Consider the following 16311-nt stretch of genomic DNA (forward strand, 5'->3'; position numbering starts at 1 on the left):
CTACAACACAGGGCTCCACAGGAAAGGCTGCTGCATCACAAAACTCCTTTGTCGCTCCCTTCATCACTGTTTAATGCATTTAGAAACCAACAATTATATCAGTCTTAACAATTACATCATCAGCAACACTCAGGTGCAACTTTGGTGTTCATATGAAAGTTAGGTTTAGTTTTAGAGTTAGATTTAAAGTGGGACCACACTTTGGGGTCTTAATGAGATGTTTGTGGAATGCTTTGGTCAAAATACCACAAGGATCAAACAGCACAGCCACGTCCTCCCCCTGTCTAAAGAGCCCAGAATTAAAGGTTTCAGTGCCTGTTCCTTTATTAAGAATGAGCCTCTGTTTGGTCTAAAGGCAAGGTGCCCAGGTGAGGAACAAGGGGCAGAAACACTGATTTTTAGCTCATTTTACTTGGTTCTCTTGCTTCTCATTTTGGCCATTTACTCAGTGCTCTTACTTATGTGTTGTTTGACACTGTATTTAACTCATAACCAGTGTTATGACTGGAGAGGTTGAAATGAGGAGGCAGGACAATCCTGAGCTGCCTGTTATGTATGTAAGATATCGCACAAAATCAGAGCAATTTAAAAAAAATAAATAATAGATTCTTATTTAAAGGAACACCAGGTAAAGTGTAATTTTTTCTCCTGTGCTCCCCCTACAGTTGCAGAGTGTAATTCACTTTTCTAGCACTGTTCTGTAAATCAATGGCTGTGGTTTCCTTCCCACCTCCAAAAGTTACATAGTGTGGAGCCCGTCTTAGAGATTAGTGAAGCATCCGGATGATTTTGAAGCTGTAATTTTAAGGTAAAAATTCCATGTAGTGTTCCTTTAAATGTAAACTGATCCTCAACAAAGCAGCTACTAAAGCAGTGACTATCACAACTCTGTGTAACCCCTATGTTCCGCTTCACTTGAAGTCACAGGAGTCATAAGTCATACTGCATTTTCTTTCTTTACTGACACTGAATTAAACACAGCACTGGGGAGGGCCTCTGAGCTCATTTCAGTCAGAGGTTGAAGGGAGAGGTGAAACGTGATATTATGGGATATTTTATCAAGATATTAATTGAAGGCAAACCTTCTTAACGTTTACAAAGGGAATTAATGTAAAAAAGTTTTATCACAGGTAAATTTGGAGGATTTCTATTGGTTCATTCATCGTGAATTTTTCACACAGTGTGAAGGACAGCTGCTGTGAACATTTGGGATTTGCCTCAATCACCAGCAGTGTTCATCATCTGACGAAGGAAAGACAGTCTCTCAATCCACTAACACACATCAGCTATTAGCCAACTGAACCAGCTTTGCTCTTCGCATTTGTTTTTATTAAACCAGGCCCAAACAAAGGCCCTTTTTTCAACTCAGTGACCCCCTGAGAATGTTCCTCTAAATTGACCACCCTGCTCTTCAAGACAGGTGTCACTGCTACTGGTGTTTGGCAAATTAACCGACGCCTGCAGATAGCAACCTTTCCTCCGCAAAGAAAATGTCACTACAATTTCCTTTGACATTTACTGTAGAGCGGCACCGCGCGGCCGACGTGAACATATTGTCGGAATGTTTGCATATTTTGGCTTGTGCTTCCGTGACAGTGTTTGAAATGAAACAGTGTGGATATTCTCATTGCAATTTCATATTACACTTACCACTGCTTGGCATGAGTTATGGCTTGAAAATGCAGATGTGCCGGACTGAATATCAATACATCAGTATAATCACATTTTATTGAACTTGTACATGTTTTGGACAAATTTCTTAACAAAAAAATACTGTTTACTGCTGAGCATGAAACATGAGACACTGTGAAATAGCAGCAGGAAATGCAGACACATCTTGAACGCTATATTTGCTCATCAATTTTGTCTTTGGACAGAAAATGTAGATGGAGTTTTCTAGCATCTTGTCATCAAGTTCTGTCAGCTCATTTATCCCAGTCAGTGCCTCGGGCTGCTTTATTTAATTTATTTCTGAACCAGTCCGACTCTGCGGAATGTCATGCACATGTTCATCTACAAAACACTGTCATATTTATATATTTATTTTATATATACAAATTTTAAATACAAATTGTACTCTGAACAAATATCTACGGTTATTAAAAGTGCAGTAGTGCAGTGGTTGTGGCTGTTGTAAACGTATTCATTCATTCATTTATTAGTGTTGTGTAACAGCTTCATCCTGCTGAGGGTCACGGTGGGTATGGAGCCTACCTAGAGTCACTGAGAGCAAGGCTGGAACATGCCCTGGATAGGACACCAGTCCAACACACACTCCCGTGGACAATTTCAAACAGCCAATCTGCTTATGTACCAGCTCCAGAGGAAACCCACACAGACACAGAGAGAACACATCAAGATCTTCACAGAATTTCATGCTAGGTGGAGATTAAACCTAGGACACTGGGATCCTGCTTCTATGGCACTTGTTGTCTTGTGGGAGGAGTCTTTAAGGACACTGTCAACCAATAATAAACAGCCTCAGTCAGCTCTATGTCACATCAGGAACACCCAAGGGATGACGTATACACATTCTGAGATGTAACATGGCAGATTACTTGCAAACTTTCACTATCCATGTTTAAACTGTTCATTCATCACATGGTACCCATACTTTCCTACAGATGTTAGGATATGAAGGTCTCTCCCATTCAGAGAGAGATGACATAACTTTCTGGAGGTGTATCTAAACTGCCTTTGAGTATGGGCAAAATTACAGACACAAAGAGAATATGTTCTAGATCAGAAATAACATTCATTAATGTAAATCCTGGACTAGAAGAAATTCTCTTACTGCTGGAAATACGGAGGTGCATGAAGAGTACTAGTAACTAAAGGTAGCACTGAGTTAAATCTGAATGTGGAGGCGTGGAAGTGGAGTAGAACCCTGCTAAGCTCTCTTGGCTGACAGAGACAGGATAATACCTGCCTGCCTCAACACACTCGCTGTATTTTTGGGTGACTGTAGGCACTCTTTCTCGACAAGAGGTGGAAGACACCTGAGAGAGATAGAGAGAGAGAGAGAGAGAGAGAGAGAGAGAGAGAGAGAAACCCAGCAAGAGAAAGCATCAGGAATGTGAATGTGAATTGAAACGTTTTTTATGAAATCTCCTCTGGGCTGAAAGCTAATCTCTACTCCTTCCATTTTTTCCAGTTTTCAGTTTCATAAGTGTGTACCATTAAATTCATAGCTATTTCTTGGACAATGTGGTTGTCATCATGGTCATCATCATTATATATACATATATATTAGATTAAAAATTATTCTGGGGAGAATGTGTTGGTTTAACTCTTTCCAGTCCAGTATTATTTGAGGTTATCATCCAATGCCTAGCTTTAGATGTTAATAAATACTTGATTATTTTAAATCAGTTGTGCTTTTGATTTAGCAAATCCATACAATCACGGAGAACATCTGGATACCAACACATTTACACTTGCTCATATTTTATATTTACTACTAAGATTTTGTATTTATTGTTATTATATAATTTAGATTATATAATATAATTAATTTTAAATACTAATAATTATCTTTAGTGCCTAAGACTTCTGCGTATTTTGTCAAACCATATTGATATTGAATTATACTGAATGAACCTTCAATCAATATATATCAAAGCTCATTAAAAATTTCCAGTTTGTCCTGCTATAAAATGAGATTAGTCTAGCAACTAAAACTACCCAAATGCCTGCTGTGTGGTGGACTGAACATTGACGAACAGGAGGCAGAGCAACAGATGTACTACAGTCTGTCATTATAATTGTAAGTGCACATATACAGTTAATGGACAATGAGTTGAAACAAGGTGGTAGTAATGTTATGGCTGATGGGGGTATGAGTCCAGATTAATGAATTAATTACTCCAGTTCATTTTGGACATTTTGTATTGACTAATATTGGGTGTCATGGTTCTTATATCTCAGTTAACTGTCACAGTCAGTAACATGTGAGAAAGCCATACATTTTAGACTTTTCCACTGCAGGCTTAATGTAGGCTTTGCAATGCCGTGCAATACTTTGCTCATCTGCATTTATAAACAGCATCTCTAGCTCAGAGCTGTTTTTCTTTGCAAAGCATGAACAGACTTTCCTGATTATCAAAGCTTTTTCCCATCATTGTTTCAAAATCTAAAAATAAATATCTATATAGAGACAATAGTATAATCTCAGTCATGTTTTACCCTGGAAGCACACTACGGATTAGTGATCCTTCTTGTGCATTATTGGGTGAATATGAACCTGGATAGATTGGGTTCTGGAGTTTTACAGTGGTCTCAGTGGAGTGGATGGCCCTCCCTCTCTCCTCAGCACCAGTACTGTGTTAGCCATCATGAGATAGCCAGCTAACATAGGAGTTCTGGGCAGTTATTGTGCTCGTCCACTGCATGGGATTGGCTCAGCTTGGCACGGTTTGACTCACTTTTACCTGGTCAAGTTTCCGCTAGCACACCTCCCCCATGAAATGGAACCAGTGATGTTGTGAAATTCATTAACTGAAATTGCAACCTTTAAAAACCACAACAGTGGCGACAACGTTAGCCACCCCAAATTAGCAGATTTTTCCTTGTTGCACACCCAGCTCTCGCTGGACATTTTCATGTTCCACCGACCCAAGAAGCATTTGAACCTCTTCAAAACACCTCAGGATAATGTTACGAGCTGTTGTTGTATGTCCAATAAAAATAAATGTGACCGGTGTGATGGAGTTCTGCATTTCATCCTGATGGACAGATCTCTCTGGCCAATCAGGGCTCTGCAAGGTTAACACATCCCGTTTAGTACCTACACAGCTCAATTTGTACCAGGCGTGAGCAGGGACTAAAAAAAATACCTGGTTCCAGGTACCAGATCTGGCCAGTGGAAAAGCAAGTCAAGTCGTGTAGGTTACATGCAGTGCAAAAGCACCATTAGTGTTCTCCTCCAAGCACTTTGATCTGTCAGTCATTTGTTAGCAGCAGCTACAATAGAAGCTACTGCTTGTCTGCAGCACAAAATCACCATCCTGCAATAGGATTGGTTCCTTAGCTTTATGATGTAAGAATCTCTGGCTGTCTGAATCCACTCATTTGTGAGTTTTAAACCTGAAAAAGCTCATCCATGGGGATTATTGTGTGCATGATACCTCTGTGAGTGTTTAAACAGCACCACACTGACATGTTAACAAAGTAAGGCACCTATAATATTTAATGTTCTTTAATATTTTTTCAAAATGCATTCATAAAGCCTTAAAACAAATATGTTCTAAAAAATATAATAGAACATTTCTATGAACTATATTTACCTTTTGCTGTGCTGTGTATAGTGATGGTCACTGTCTGGAGCGCTGATGTACGCGACGGGGTCATTCTGAGCTCACCACATGCAGCTCCTTTGATGTGTGGCTAGCGGGCATCTAGCTAAAGACACCAGATCATTTCAGCTAGAGAGAAACATTGTCATCTCAGCTCCTGCCAGTGAGAAAATAAACCCGACTTGGTGAGTGAAGTCTAGTCGTGGCTCTTAAGTGACCAAGAGGAATCCTACCCAGAAGGCTTGAGTCTCATAGCTTGATAATGCTATTTTTGAGATTAGTATTTAATGTCCTTTGTTATATGGCTCAACATTTATGGATAGTATTTATAATTGGAGGCATGTACATGAGGCTACGAATGTCAAGTGTTACCTAGAAGGGTATAAAAAATCTCACACTCGCACAGCGGATCTCCTATCTAGGGAGAGATGGAGAGTCATCCAGCACTGTAAGGATCAGGGGAAGTAGCATGTGTGATCCAGGACTAATTGTCCAACAGCACTGCTTAACGTTATTAATGTATTAGGACTACAAACACGTTTTAAAGTGTATTTTATGTAATGTAGAATTGTACTTCAAAACTCAAACAAGAGCGGCCCGGTAGCGCAGCAGGTAGTGTAGCCATCACACAGCTCCAGGGACCTGGAGGTTGTGGGTGAGTGTGGTGTGTTCTCCCCGTGTCTGCATGGGAGTGCTCCGGTTTCCTCCAACGTTCCAAAAACACATGTTGGTCGATGGATAGACGACTCAAAAATGTCCCTGTGTGTGAGTGTGTGTGTCACCCTGAGAAGGACTGGTGTTCCTACCTTGCGCTCAGTGATTCCAGGTAGGAATCCATGAACTGGATAAGCGGTTGAAAATATTGAATGAATGAACTCAAACATTGTTCTGTTCTGTTGTCATATTATGGTAAATGCTCTGTAGTAAATCCAATGACAATTGTCATTTTATTCAACAAAAATTACAAAAAATTTGGTTTGGAAATGGGAAGTGAGGGAAATGAATGGATTTGTTAGGTTCATAATATTGTATTCGGAAATACGTGATATTTCTGTTTTAGATTACTTAAAAATGGTGATTTTGGTGGTGTTAGCGATTATAATCTTAGGGTATTCATCCATCCATCCATCCATTATCTGTAACCGCTTATCCAATTTAGGGTCGCGGGGGGTCCAGAGCCTACCTGGAATCATCGGGCGCAAGGCGGGAATACACCCTGGAGGGGACTAGGGTATTCATTTTTTTTTTTATTAATATTTTAATACTATGCAACGGTTACCTAAAAATGACAAAAGAGAACAGGATCATGTCTGAATTTTTAATTCAATTTCTACATTACACAAAAATGCTTTACAGCAGTTGTACTCCTGATGTAATATTTAGCTCAGTTCTATCATATTCTCCCAGAAATATTCCAATTTGTATTGTGAAGTTTCCTCAGAAGAGCCAAAGCTGTTACTGCAGGCAGTGAAAGCAACCGCCTTTTAAATACCATAAATTCAGAAGAAATGTTGTGTGAGCAGATGTCAACAAACAGCTGGTCATGGAGTGTGTAGTGTTCAGCTTTATAACGACCACATTAAGTAACTGCACTCCTCTTCTTTTTAAATTCCACAAGAACAAGTATAAAGGTGATAGAGGTGCAGCTGGAATAACTGCAGAGGAGTTGGCCACATTGACATTCAAGTGTATAAATGTTAGCGCCATCTCCGCACTGGACTATACTTAGAAACTGGGCTTAATAGAGAGTATTTAAAGAGAAGTGTGCACGCTTAAAATGATAAGCACTTGGCAGAGCCTGTGAAACTAATATCTTTGATGTTCAAATTTTACATTCAGTACAGAGGAAAGAAAAAAAAGAAATGAGAGGGAGGATTAGCACAGCGAGGAAAAAAAGAAAGAAAATAAAAAAAAAACAGAAAAAATATATCATGGATATTGTTTTGACACGGCTGAACTCTGAAGCCAGTGTAAAGACAAAGCTCGCCGAGAGTGTGTCGTGAATATAGGTGTCATAAGTTTATCCCGTGACATTACTTTGCTTTGATTCCCCACAAATCCAACTTTTGATTGAAGGATAAAAAGGGATGAGCCAAAACAGCAACCCGTCCGATTCCTGCAAGCGATTGAGACAAGCTGGCGGCGAGCTGCTGCCTTGGTAAATATTAGCATGCAACACCTGCCGTGTGGGAAAAGCAGGGAAATGTCAAGCCACAAATTGAATAGAAGATGTATATCAACAAAATGCCTTATGTGCGGCCCCCAAACAATCGGAGCACAGCGAGGCAAATGCGCGTCCCTTTTTTTCTTCCTTGGGCAGATAGGAGATGCTAAAAATTCTAATAGATGTGGATATGCAGGGTCCTAACCCCTGAGAGCATTTCAGATTTCCCCTGAAATTAAATGTAGCAGTGTGTAGTGTGAGGATTTCTGTCCATTTGTAATGGGCATCAGCAGGTAGATTTGTAGATGAATGGCCACCTGAACCCTCATGTAAGTCCCCCAATTGTTGGTTTTTCCTTTTTAATGGAATATTAAGCTTCCCTAGAATTGGCCATAAACAGACAAAAGTATGGGGACACCTACACATTTATAACTTTTATACTTTTATAACATCTCATTCTAAATCCACAGGCATTAATATGGAGTTATGTCCCCCTTTGCAGTTTTGGAGCTCCACATGTATTGCATCAGTAGGGTGTTGTCAATTTTTATGCAATGTGCACCTCAGCAGTCAGTGACCCCACTTGGTATATTATGTATATTTTGTGATCTGCAACTTTGTGACTGATTTGCTGTGGTTCATTAATATTTTTACTTTATAATAATACTACTCATAATTCATCATGGAATATCTAGAAGGGAATATATTGCACTATATTGAACTGACATGTTGCAATGGTGGCATGGTGGCTCAGGAGGTAGTGTCGCAGTCACACAGCTCCAGGGGTCTGGAGGTTGTGGGTTCGATTCCCGCGCCGGGTGACTGTGTGTGAGGAGATGGTGTGTTCTCCCCGTGTCCGCGTGGGTTTCCTCCCACAGTCCAAAAACACACATTGGTAGGTGGTTGGCAACTCAAAGTGTCCGTGTGTGGCGCCCCCTCCAGGGTTTATTCCCACCTTGCGCCCAATGATTCCAGGTAGGCTCTGGACCCACCGCGACCCTGAACTGGATAAAGGTTACAGATAATGAATGAATGTTGCAATGGTGGCATCCCATTATGGTACCACACTGGAATTCAGTGAGCTCTTTAGTGAGGGAATTTTATTCACCTGTAGTAATTGGACTGGGCCTGTCCCAATATTTTTGCCCATTTAATGAAGTTTCATAAAACCCTTCAACTCCATTGCTAAACATTCTGGTTCCAGACTAAGCCTTTAACTTCAGTTTCATTTGTTCACTATATGTACCCCTAGTAACAACCAAAAAGTCAAAACATGTGCATAAGAACTCTGTATAATCTCCTTATAAACTCCACTGAGCAACAGAATGGGACACACTGGAGCAGCCGCACATGAGTTTATCATAATATCCACTGCCAAATGTCAATTAAAAGGGTATAAATCTCCCTAGCATTGGGTTTTGGAAAAGTAGAACTGATTTCCAGAGTGATGGAGCTGCTTTCAATATATTTGTGATGAGCTGGAGTTCCCCTTGTGATCCAGGACTAATCATTCAACAATCAGCACCTAATCACTTGTAGTGGGATGCCATTAAATCTTCAAAGCATTGTTTTAAAACCATCTTGGTCTAGAAGAATTACTGCATCTAAGGAGAATTTTCAGAGCAAATGTTGGTCAACCAAATGTCCACCAGCTTTTGCTAATATACTCTACGATGTGCAGCATCCGAATGTATGGTGTAACAACAGCCAAGTTTCCTCTGCTTAATGTTTTATTTTTACCTGATTTGCTCAGTACAGTGTCCCTATCAAAGCCCTTTGGCACTAGGATCCACAAAGACCACAGAGACAGTGCCCCACCGTTGGCACTTCCAGCAGCCACCTAAGCTTCCCTTGCACTGGCCAGGTCCAAACCTACTTAGCTATAGCAGATTTGCATGTTATGGACTTCAGTAGCTATGTCTGCTGGCATTCAACAGCTACTGTTATTCAACAGCTTGATGGAAACAGTACTCATAAGAGGCTTTGAGGATATCGTTATATTTTTTTCTTATGTGTTCTGGTAAAACCGGCTCATCTCTATGTACACTTATAACAAGCTTGAGGTTCTGAGACCTTGGAGATGACAGAAACAATGAAATGATGACAGAAGTTTGTGTAAAAATCCAAACCGTTTGCTTGGGGAATTAAGGTAGAATATGCAAAAGTGATTTTGAGGATTTTTTTGGACAGTTCTTTGACCATTCTGCTTTTTAAAATTCATAGTGATCTTTCATTAAAAGACATTGGAGGCCTTAGCAAAAGTACATTCTGTTGGATGAATGTATATCTCAGTCTGGCTGTATGATTCACACACAGAAGCAGCAGGAAAGCTCAGAAATGCCATCCGCCGGACCTTTTAACTCCACTCCGCACCATTTCTGCCTCGTCCCTGGGTTTCTCATCATCGCTGCTGCTTTTGTGTCCTGTCAAAACACATGTTCATTAGTCACCACTCTCCCCAGGTCCTTGTTATTTTCCCAAGCCTTGATCTCGGTCACTTTGTTACAGTCATATTATAGCAATGACCTGCAGGGGCATTAGTGCAGACTGTACCTTTGCTAACTATTACAGTCCTGTTTCTATGGCCTGCTAATGACTGTGGTTGAGGAAGCCTGGGCATAAAACTGACATTTATCTATGAATTCACCAGACAAGCTTCCTCTTTTACATATATTCAGTAATTTAGCTTAGAATTATAAACATGGTTCTGTCAGTTAATGAAGGCCATATTTCACCTGTGATTATACATCAACTCATCAAAGCCTCCAGGGCATTGGAGGACACAAACGGGTAAAGTCAGGACAAAGGCAGCCCATGTTTTTTTCCAGTTTGATAGATTTTGCCCCAATTATCTGTCATCTTCAATTCCACACAATTTACCCCAAATGCAATAACTGACTGCCTCTAGAAACTACATAGTGCAGTTTCTGCAGTGCTGAGCACTAAGAAGCAACAACAAAGGCTCTTTTCTTCTGATTACAGTGAAGCATCACAATATGTGCGTTTGCATCCACTTTATAATTTGATAACTGTAATCCAATCATTGTGTTAACATGCACTTGGGAAATCATTCATTCATTCATTATCTGTAACCGCTTATCCAGTTCAGGGTCGCAGTGAGTCCAGCTTCCAGCCAGTCCACCTACCAGCGTGTGTTTTTGGACTGTGGGAGCACCCAGAGGAAACCCACGCGAACACAGGGAATTGAACCCACAACCTCCAGGCCCCTGGAGCTGTGTGACTGCGACACTACCTGCTGTGCCACCATGCCAGGGAAATCAGGGGAATCTGGGAAATCAGATAATGGAAAAAACATGGACTTTTACTTCAAATATGGATCTGCTGTTTTATGGTTTCTAATATTATGCAGTGCTTCCCGTCTCACAGCTTTCTCTACACTGCTGCTGAGACAGGTTTTTTTTTTTTTTTTTAAATGAGCATCTGTTCTTAACAAGTGTCCCTCCATTACAGACAGACTCAGCACATAGTGCAGGTTAAACAATTTTGTACTGCCAAGCTTAGACATCCACTTTAATTAATTAGCATCATTGTGCTAGAGATTCTTTGCAACATTTTCTGAGTAATTCTTACTGCTGAACACAAAAAAGAGTAGCCACGGTGGAAAGTGACAGAACAACAGTTCCCCTCACTCCAAGTCTGTCACTGCCTCTGTCTCAGTGATGAAGACATCTTGGCCCTTTTTACTCTCCGCCTTGCAAACATTTACCAGGCGAATCCTGCCGCTCAAGGACAATGTTGTCACGGCCACTAAAACACATATTCTGAGGATGTATCAGCAGTGCCATTACTACTCCACTGAGCAAAAACTCTCCTAACTGAATTAAGCATTAAACAGTTTTCCAGGAGAGATGTCGAAGGTTGTGGAGAACACATAAATAAGGTTCCAACCTGGTTTCCATTAGAATAAAAGAAGGAGATGATGCAGAATGGCATTTCAGGTCCGAGCGCCCAGAAATTTCAAAACATCTCTTACTCTTGGCTTACAAGGACACTTAGGCTAAGTATAGAAAGTTAATCCTTGTGTTATTGATTCTGGTGGTGTTTAGTTAATTGAAAGAACTTCTAAATGACTACAAGAGGGAGGTTAAATTGTCTGTAAATCGTCCCAAGGCATTAGGAGAAAAGAAAGCTGCAATAAAGAAAGTGATTTTGTGTTATTTTCTCTATGTAAATGTTTAAGGCTAAGGATGTAATTGAAGATAATTTGAGTCTTAATTAATTCTCTCTCTCTCTCTCTCTCTCTCTCTCTCTCTCTCTCTCTCTCTCTCTCTCTCTCTCTCTCACACACACACACACACACACACACACACACACACACCAAGTTAAATGTGGTTATGTGTGACTATATAGTTTGTTATATTAATATTAATATCAATGATCAATGAAAACCTATGAATATAGAGTAATTACATATGTAGTTTTGTCTTTTGCCAAAAGCTGTTCAAAAGTTAATTCATTCATTCATTCATCCATACATACATTTGTGTGTGTATTCATTCATCCATCTATTCCTCCATTCATTTATTCATTAATGCATTAATTTGTTCATTTTCTATAATGGCTTCGTCCTGATCAGGGTTGCAGTCAGGCGTACATCTTGGGCAGGGTTACAGTCCATCTAAGGACATTACAGACTCACCCAGTCACTCACTCCTGTGGACAATTTCACACATTCACCTAGTCACTCACACTCACACAAAACTCACACACAGTGACCTGAGGTGAGGGTTGAAACCAGGACCATAAGATCCCAGAGCTGACACCCTGCAGTGCCTCCATGCAACCCTTTCTTTAAACTGAAATGTAGATAAATATAGTGTAGTTTCAGATATGTACCTACTTTAGAATTTCTTAATTTCAAATGAAAAATTACTAGGACATGAACTTTTTTTATTACTATACAGTAAAAATGACTTAAATCTGCACCTACACACAGTCAAGGGATTTTCTTAGGCATGAACAATTTGAAACATTACAGTCGAATCTTTATTTCATGCCCTTGCTTTAAATAGATCTTTCTAAGAAGTTCTGGGAATGCCAGCTAGATGTAGGACATGCCCCCATTAAATTACACTATTAAAGGGTACACATTTCATCATAGACATGTAGAATCAACACAAGGTCCAAAGAGGATTCTTTGGGTGGTGGACATTGGCAGGATTTCAGCACTCAAGCTGGGAGATAGATAAAAAGAGAGAAAGATGAAACAACTGACAGAAGCCAACATAGCCCCCTGACCCTGTCTTCAGATGAAGGGAATACCCTTTAAAAAGCTTAATTACATGAAAAGCTATTGAATTCTTGCTTTTCTACGTGTATATATTCACACTACAAGGTTATTTACACATGGAATGAGACACTTTGGAGGATGCCAATGAAAGAAAACAAAATGACCCCTAAAGGGAAGCACCAAGCTTATTTTTGTGTTAGAAGATCCTGATTAGAAACCATTAAACCCTCCACTGTGTACATTTATGGAGAGTTACCTTGAGATATTGAGCTTTTAGAAGACTGAAGGTATTAAGATGTTCATTTCCCTGCAGGTAAACAACCAGAAAACCCAGGTCTTCCTTAACAAGGCAGCAGCGGAATATTCATGGAAGGATAAGGACATCATCTCAGAGGATGAAAGCAAGGAGACGGTGTGGATGAGTGAGGATAAAGATAGTTTGTAAATGAACAGGTTCTCAGCAAACTTCTCAGAGGAGAGAGCAATAAAACCCAGAAAAGAGACAAGTACAGTGACTCGGGCCTGGGTCAGGGCTTCTAGAGGACGATGCAATTTCTGAGATGAAGAAACAGATGTGTCCTTTTGGCAGTTAATAACCGAATTCAAATACATATTCATTCGGTGTCATTGAGGTGAAGCACTGAGTAGAACTCCTTGTGGAGCATTTTGTTAAATGTGAGTGTGTGAGTTAGGGAGTTAAGCCTGTTTTATTTCTGTGTCGATCCGTGTAGCAATCTTACCATTGCAATGCTGGGAGTCATGTGCAAATATAGCACTCATAGATTTTTATTTTTATTTTTTCACATTGTACACATTATAAATAGGGAAACACTTGGTAATTAGGGCACATTATTATTAAGTCTAGCAGTAGCAGGCTCCAGTAATGAGCCAGTAAACTGACACATTGTTTGTAAACAAGCATGTCAAGACTTAGCCTAGTCATCTCTAAATTATTAATTAAGTTTGATAACTATTGAAGTTAACGTTAATTAACTGTGCACTTATTAAAAAGTGTCCCCTACTTTGTTTTTGTCCTTTGTTGGACATACTAACTACCCTCCAAATAAAACAAAAAAAAAGGAAGAGTAGAGCCTCTGTTGTTGAAATTGATCACAGGACTGCAGAAACTGCACTATGTAACATTTGGCAGAAACCCTGCAGTAAAAGTAATTACACCCTGTAACTGTAGGGGGAGCCCCAGAACAAAGTTCCAAATCTTACATAGTTTTCCCTCAAACTCAGCTTGCTTTAACCTTGAATAAGAACTTGCCTTGACCACCCATCTTCATGTCCTTTCTGTGTCTTGAACAGAATGTTCCGGTCCACTCGGCATGGAGGGAGGGATCATCTCCAATCAGCAGATCACAGCTTCCTCCACCCACCGTGCTCTCTTTGGTCTGCAGAAGTGGTACCCCTACTTTGCCCGCCTCAATAAGAAGGGCCTGGTGAATGCCTGGACGGCCGCCGAGAACGACAGATGGCCCTGGATTCAGGTAACAGATGCAACCTGGGTGTCTGGACAAAGGTCCATCGGCTCTGGACGAATGTGTACCCACCCTGAACCCTCAGGGTTTAATAATGGACACAAGCAGTTGTATGTTTCGCTTTGTTGTGTGAGATGTAGCAGAGCTGGTTTGTGATCAAGCTCTTTGTAAGTGAACATTGTAAATCTCAGTTACCAGTTTATTAGGTTTATTATTAGTTTATTGATTTGAGCCTGTATTCATTGGCTGTTACATTAGGTACACCAACCTTATCAGGTGCAATTAGTGTCAGTAAGTTCAAGCCTAGAAACTACACTTACAATGCTTTGGAAAAGATTGAGACCACCCTATATTTAATATCAGTCAATATGTCCATTGTTAGATCATGTCTGGACATGCCCTTATAGTGTAATGATTTTAGCTGTTTAAAAACACAACCATTGTAGACACTCAAAAGCATAGAAAGTATTTATGATGTGTTGCTCTGGAGCAGCTGCACATGAGCCTAGGATCACCCTGCTTATGTGTCTGCTATAGGGGTATAAAGCCCCCAAAAACACTGGAGTTTTCATTGGAGTGATGGACCTCCATTCAACACCTTTAGAATGGGTTGAAGCTGGGCCGCTAGAATCGCAGGGGACAAGTTGGCATTCTACCCACCAATTTTGGAAGTATTTATATATACATATATAGTATGTTAGTTAGTTAGTTAGTTATATCATGTCTTTCTACACACCTAAGGATGTTTTAACAGTCAACACACCACAGAATGTCATTCCATTCCAACATCAATCCACAAACACACTGGAGAGTAACAGCAGCCAAATGAGCACCAGTAACGACAGTCCACCTGGGGGACTGCATCAGACACTAAAGGGTTCACCCAGGATAGAGCGCCAATCCATATCTGGGCATGCACACATACAGGCTTTCAGAGAATATGGAAACTCCACCCAGATGGGATTTAAACCCAAGATCCCAGCACTGGGCAGAGAACTTGCTAACCAACAAGCCACTTTGCCGTCCAAAGTACTGGGGCGACGCCCCACCACTTTTGGGTTCAATTTAAGTGTGTTATAGGAAAAGAAAACTCCCTTTAACCGCTCCAGAGATTGACCTATAGGCACAGACTGAGTGTCAGTTTGTGGGTGGAACATTGGCAGCATTTCTAAAAGAGTACAACTACAGCTTCAGTGAGAGACCTGCAGCTGTGCACACTAATCGTGATACTGGTAAATGTGTAAATATTGTAAACATATGGTCGCAATTGATATTAGGACACATTATACTGGTCTGTTTTGTAGCCTTTAATCCTGCTGCTATGAGCCAATTTACAGTTTAAAATCTGAGTGGCTTATATCATCTTAAAGGAAATTCAACAGATTAAAAAAAATCTGCAGAATTGTATTGTTCATTGTAGAAACTCAGATCTGTTTACAGCAGTGGTGGTAGAAGCCAGGGCTCATCATGTGTTTAACATAATTACAGCTATTATACTTACTGCCCAGACCCACAAGTGTCTTTCCAGATTTTTCTGTGTTTAAGGTGTGGAGAAAGAACTAGAACTAGAAATTAAATAAAAAAATTAATTCACTTTTAAATGCAGCTAAAAACAATCCAACATTTTATGCCAGAGGAAGTGTGGTGACACCCCTGAGTTGTAATAGCTTTTGAGATCCAAAACCAACATAACATCTTAACCTCAGGGAAAATCTGGTGGAAGAATGCCATCAAATCATTACAAAAACATCTAGTCTAATGCTTTCCCAGAGAAGAAAGAGAAGCAGTCCACCTGCTAATGCCCTTACATCCAGAGGAAGCATTTGGCTGTGTGTAGCATGAGTGAATCTAATCAACAGATAACTTTACAAACTATATTCTTGACTGTTGCTCCTCCACATCTCCAAAAGACAAGAGGGACAGTTGTTCAGGCCCTGGATCAGAACCCACATCTCTGTTGCCAAGGTCAGCTGGAGTGAACAATAAGCCAAGAACATAATGTATAATTCACTTTGTATTCACACTTGGTTTTCAGCACTAGTTCAAAGTTGATGTGTGGTACTTCATACAGAGCTGATTGATAGTGATGTTGTGGAACCGACCCCGCTGCATATCAAT

The 16311-nt window shown here is 40.2% G+C and overlaps 1 protein-coding gene across 7 annotated transcripts in view; it reads left to right on the forward strand.

Annotated features, from left to right (window-relative positions):
- The window catches only part of LOC136678192 (EGF-like repeat and discoidin I-like domain-containing protein 3), a 251499-nt gene that overhangs the window by 159888 nt on the left and 75300 nt on the right, over positions 1-16311 (forward strand). For all 7 annotated transcript variants that reach the window (XM_066656133.1, XM_066656134.1, XM_066656135.1 and 4 more), the window contains one exon: positions 14021-14202. In XM_066656133.1, the coding sequence (XP_066512230.1) occupies positions 14021-14202 (182 nt within the window). The remainder of the gene's footprint in view (positions 1-14020; positions 14203-16311) is intronic.

Source organism: Hoplias malabaricus, chromosome Y (assembly GCF_029633855.1).
Source record: "Hoplias malabaricus isolate fHopMal1 chromosome Y, fHopMal1.hap1, whole genome shotgun sequence".
NCBI classification, from domain to species: Eukaryota; Metazoa; Chordata; class Actinopteri; order Characiformes; family Erythrinidae; genus Hoplias; species Hoplias malabaricus.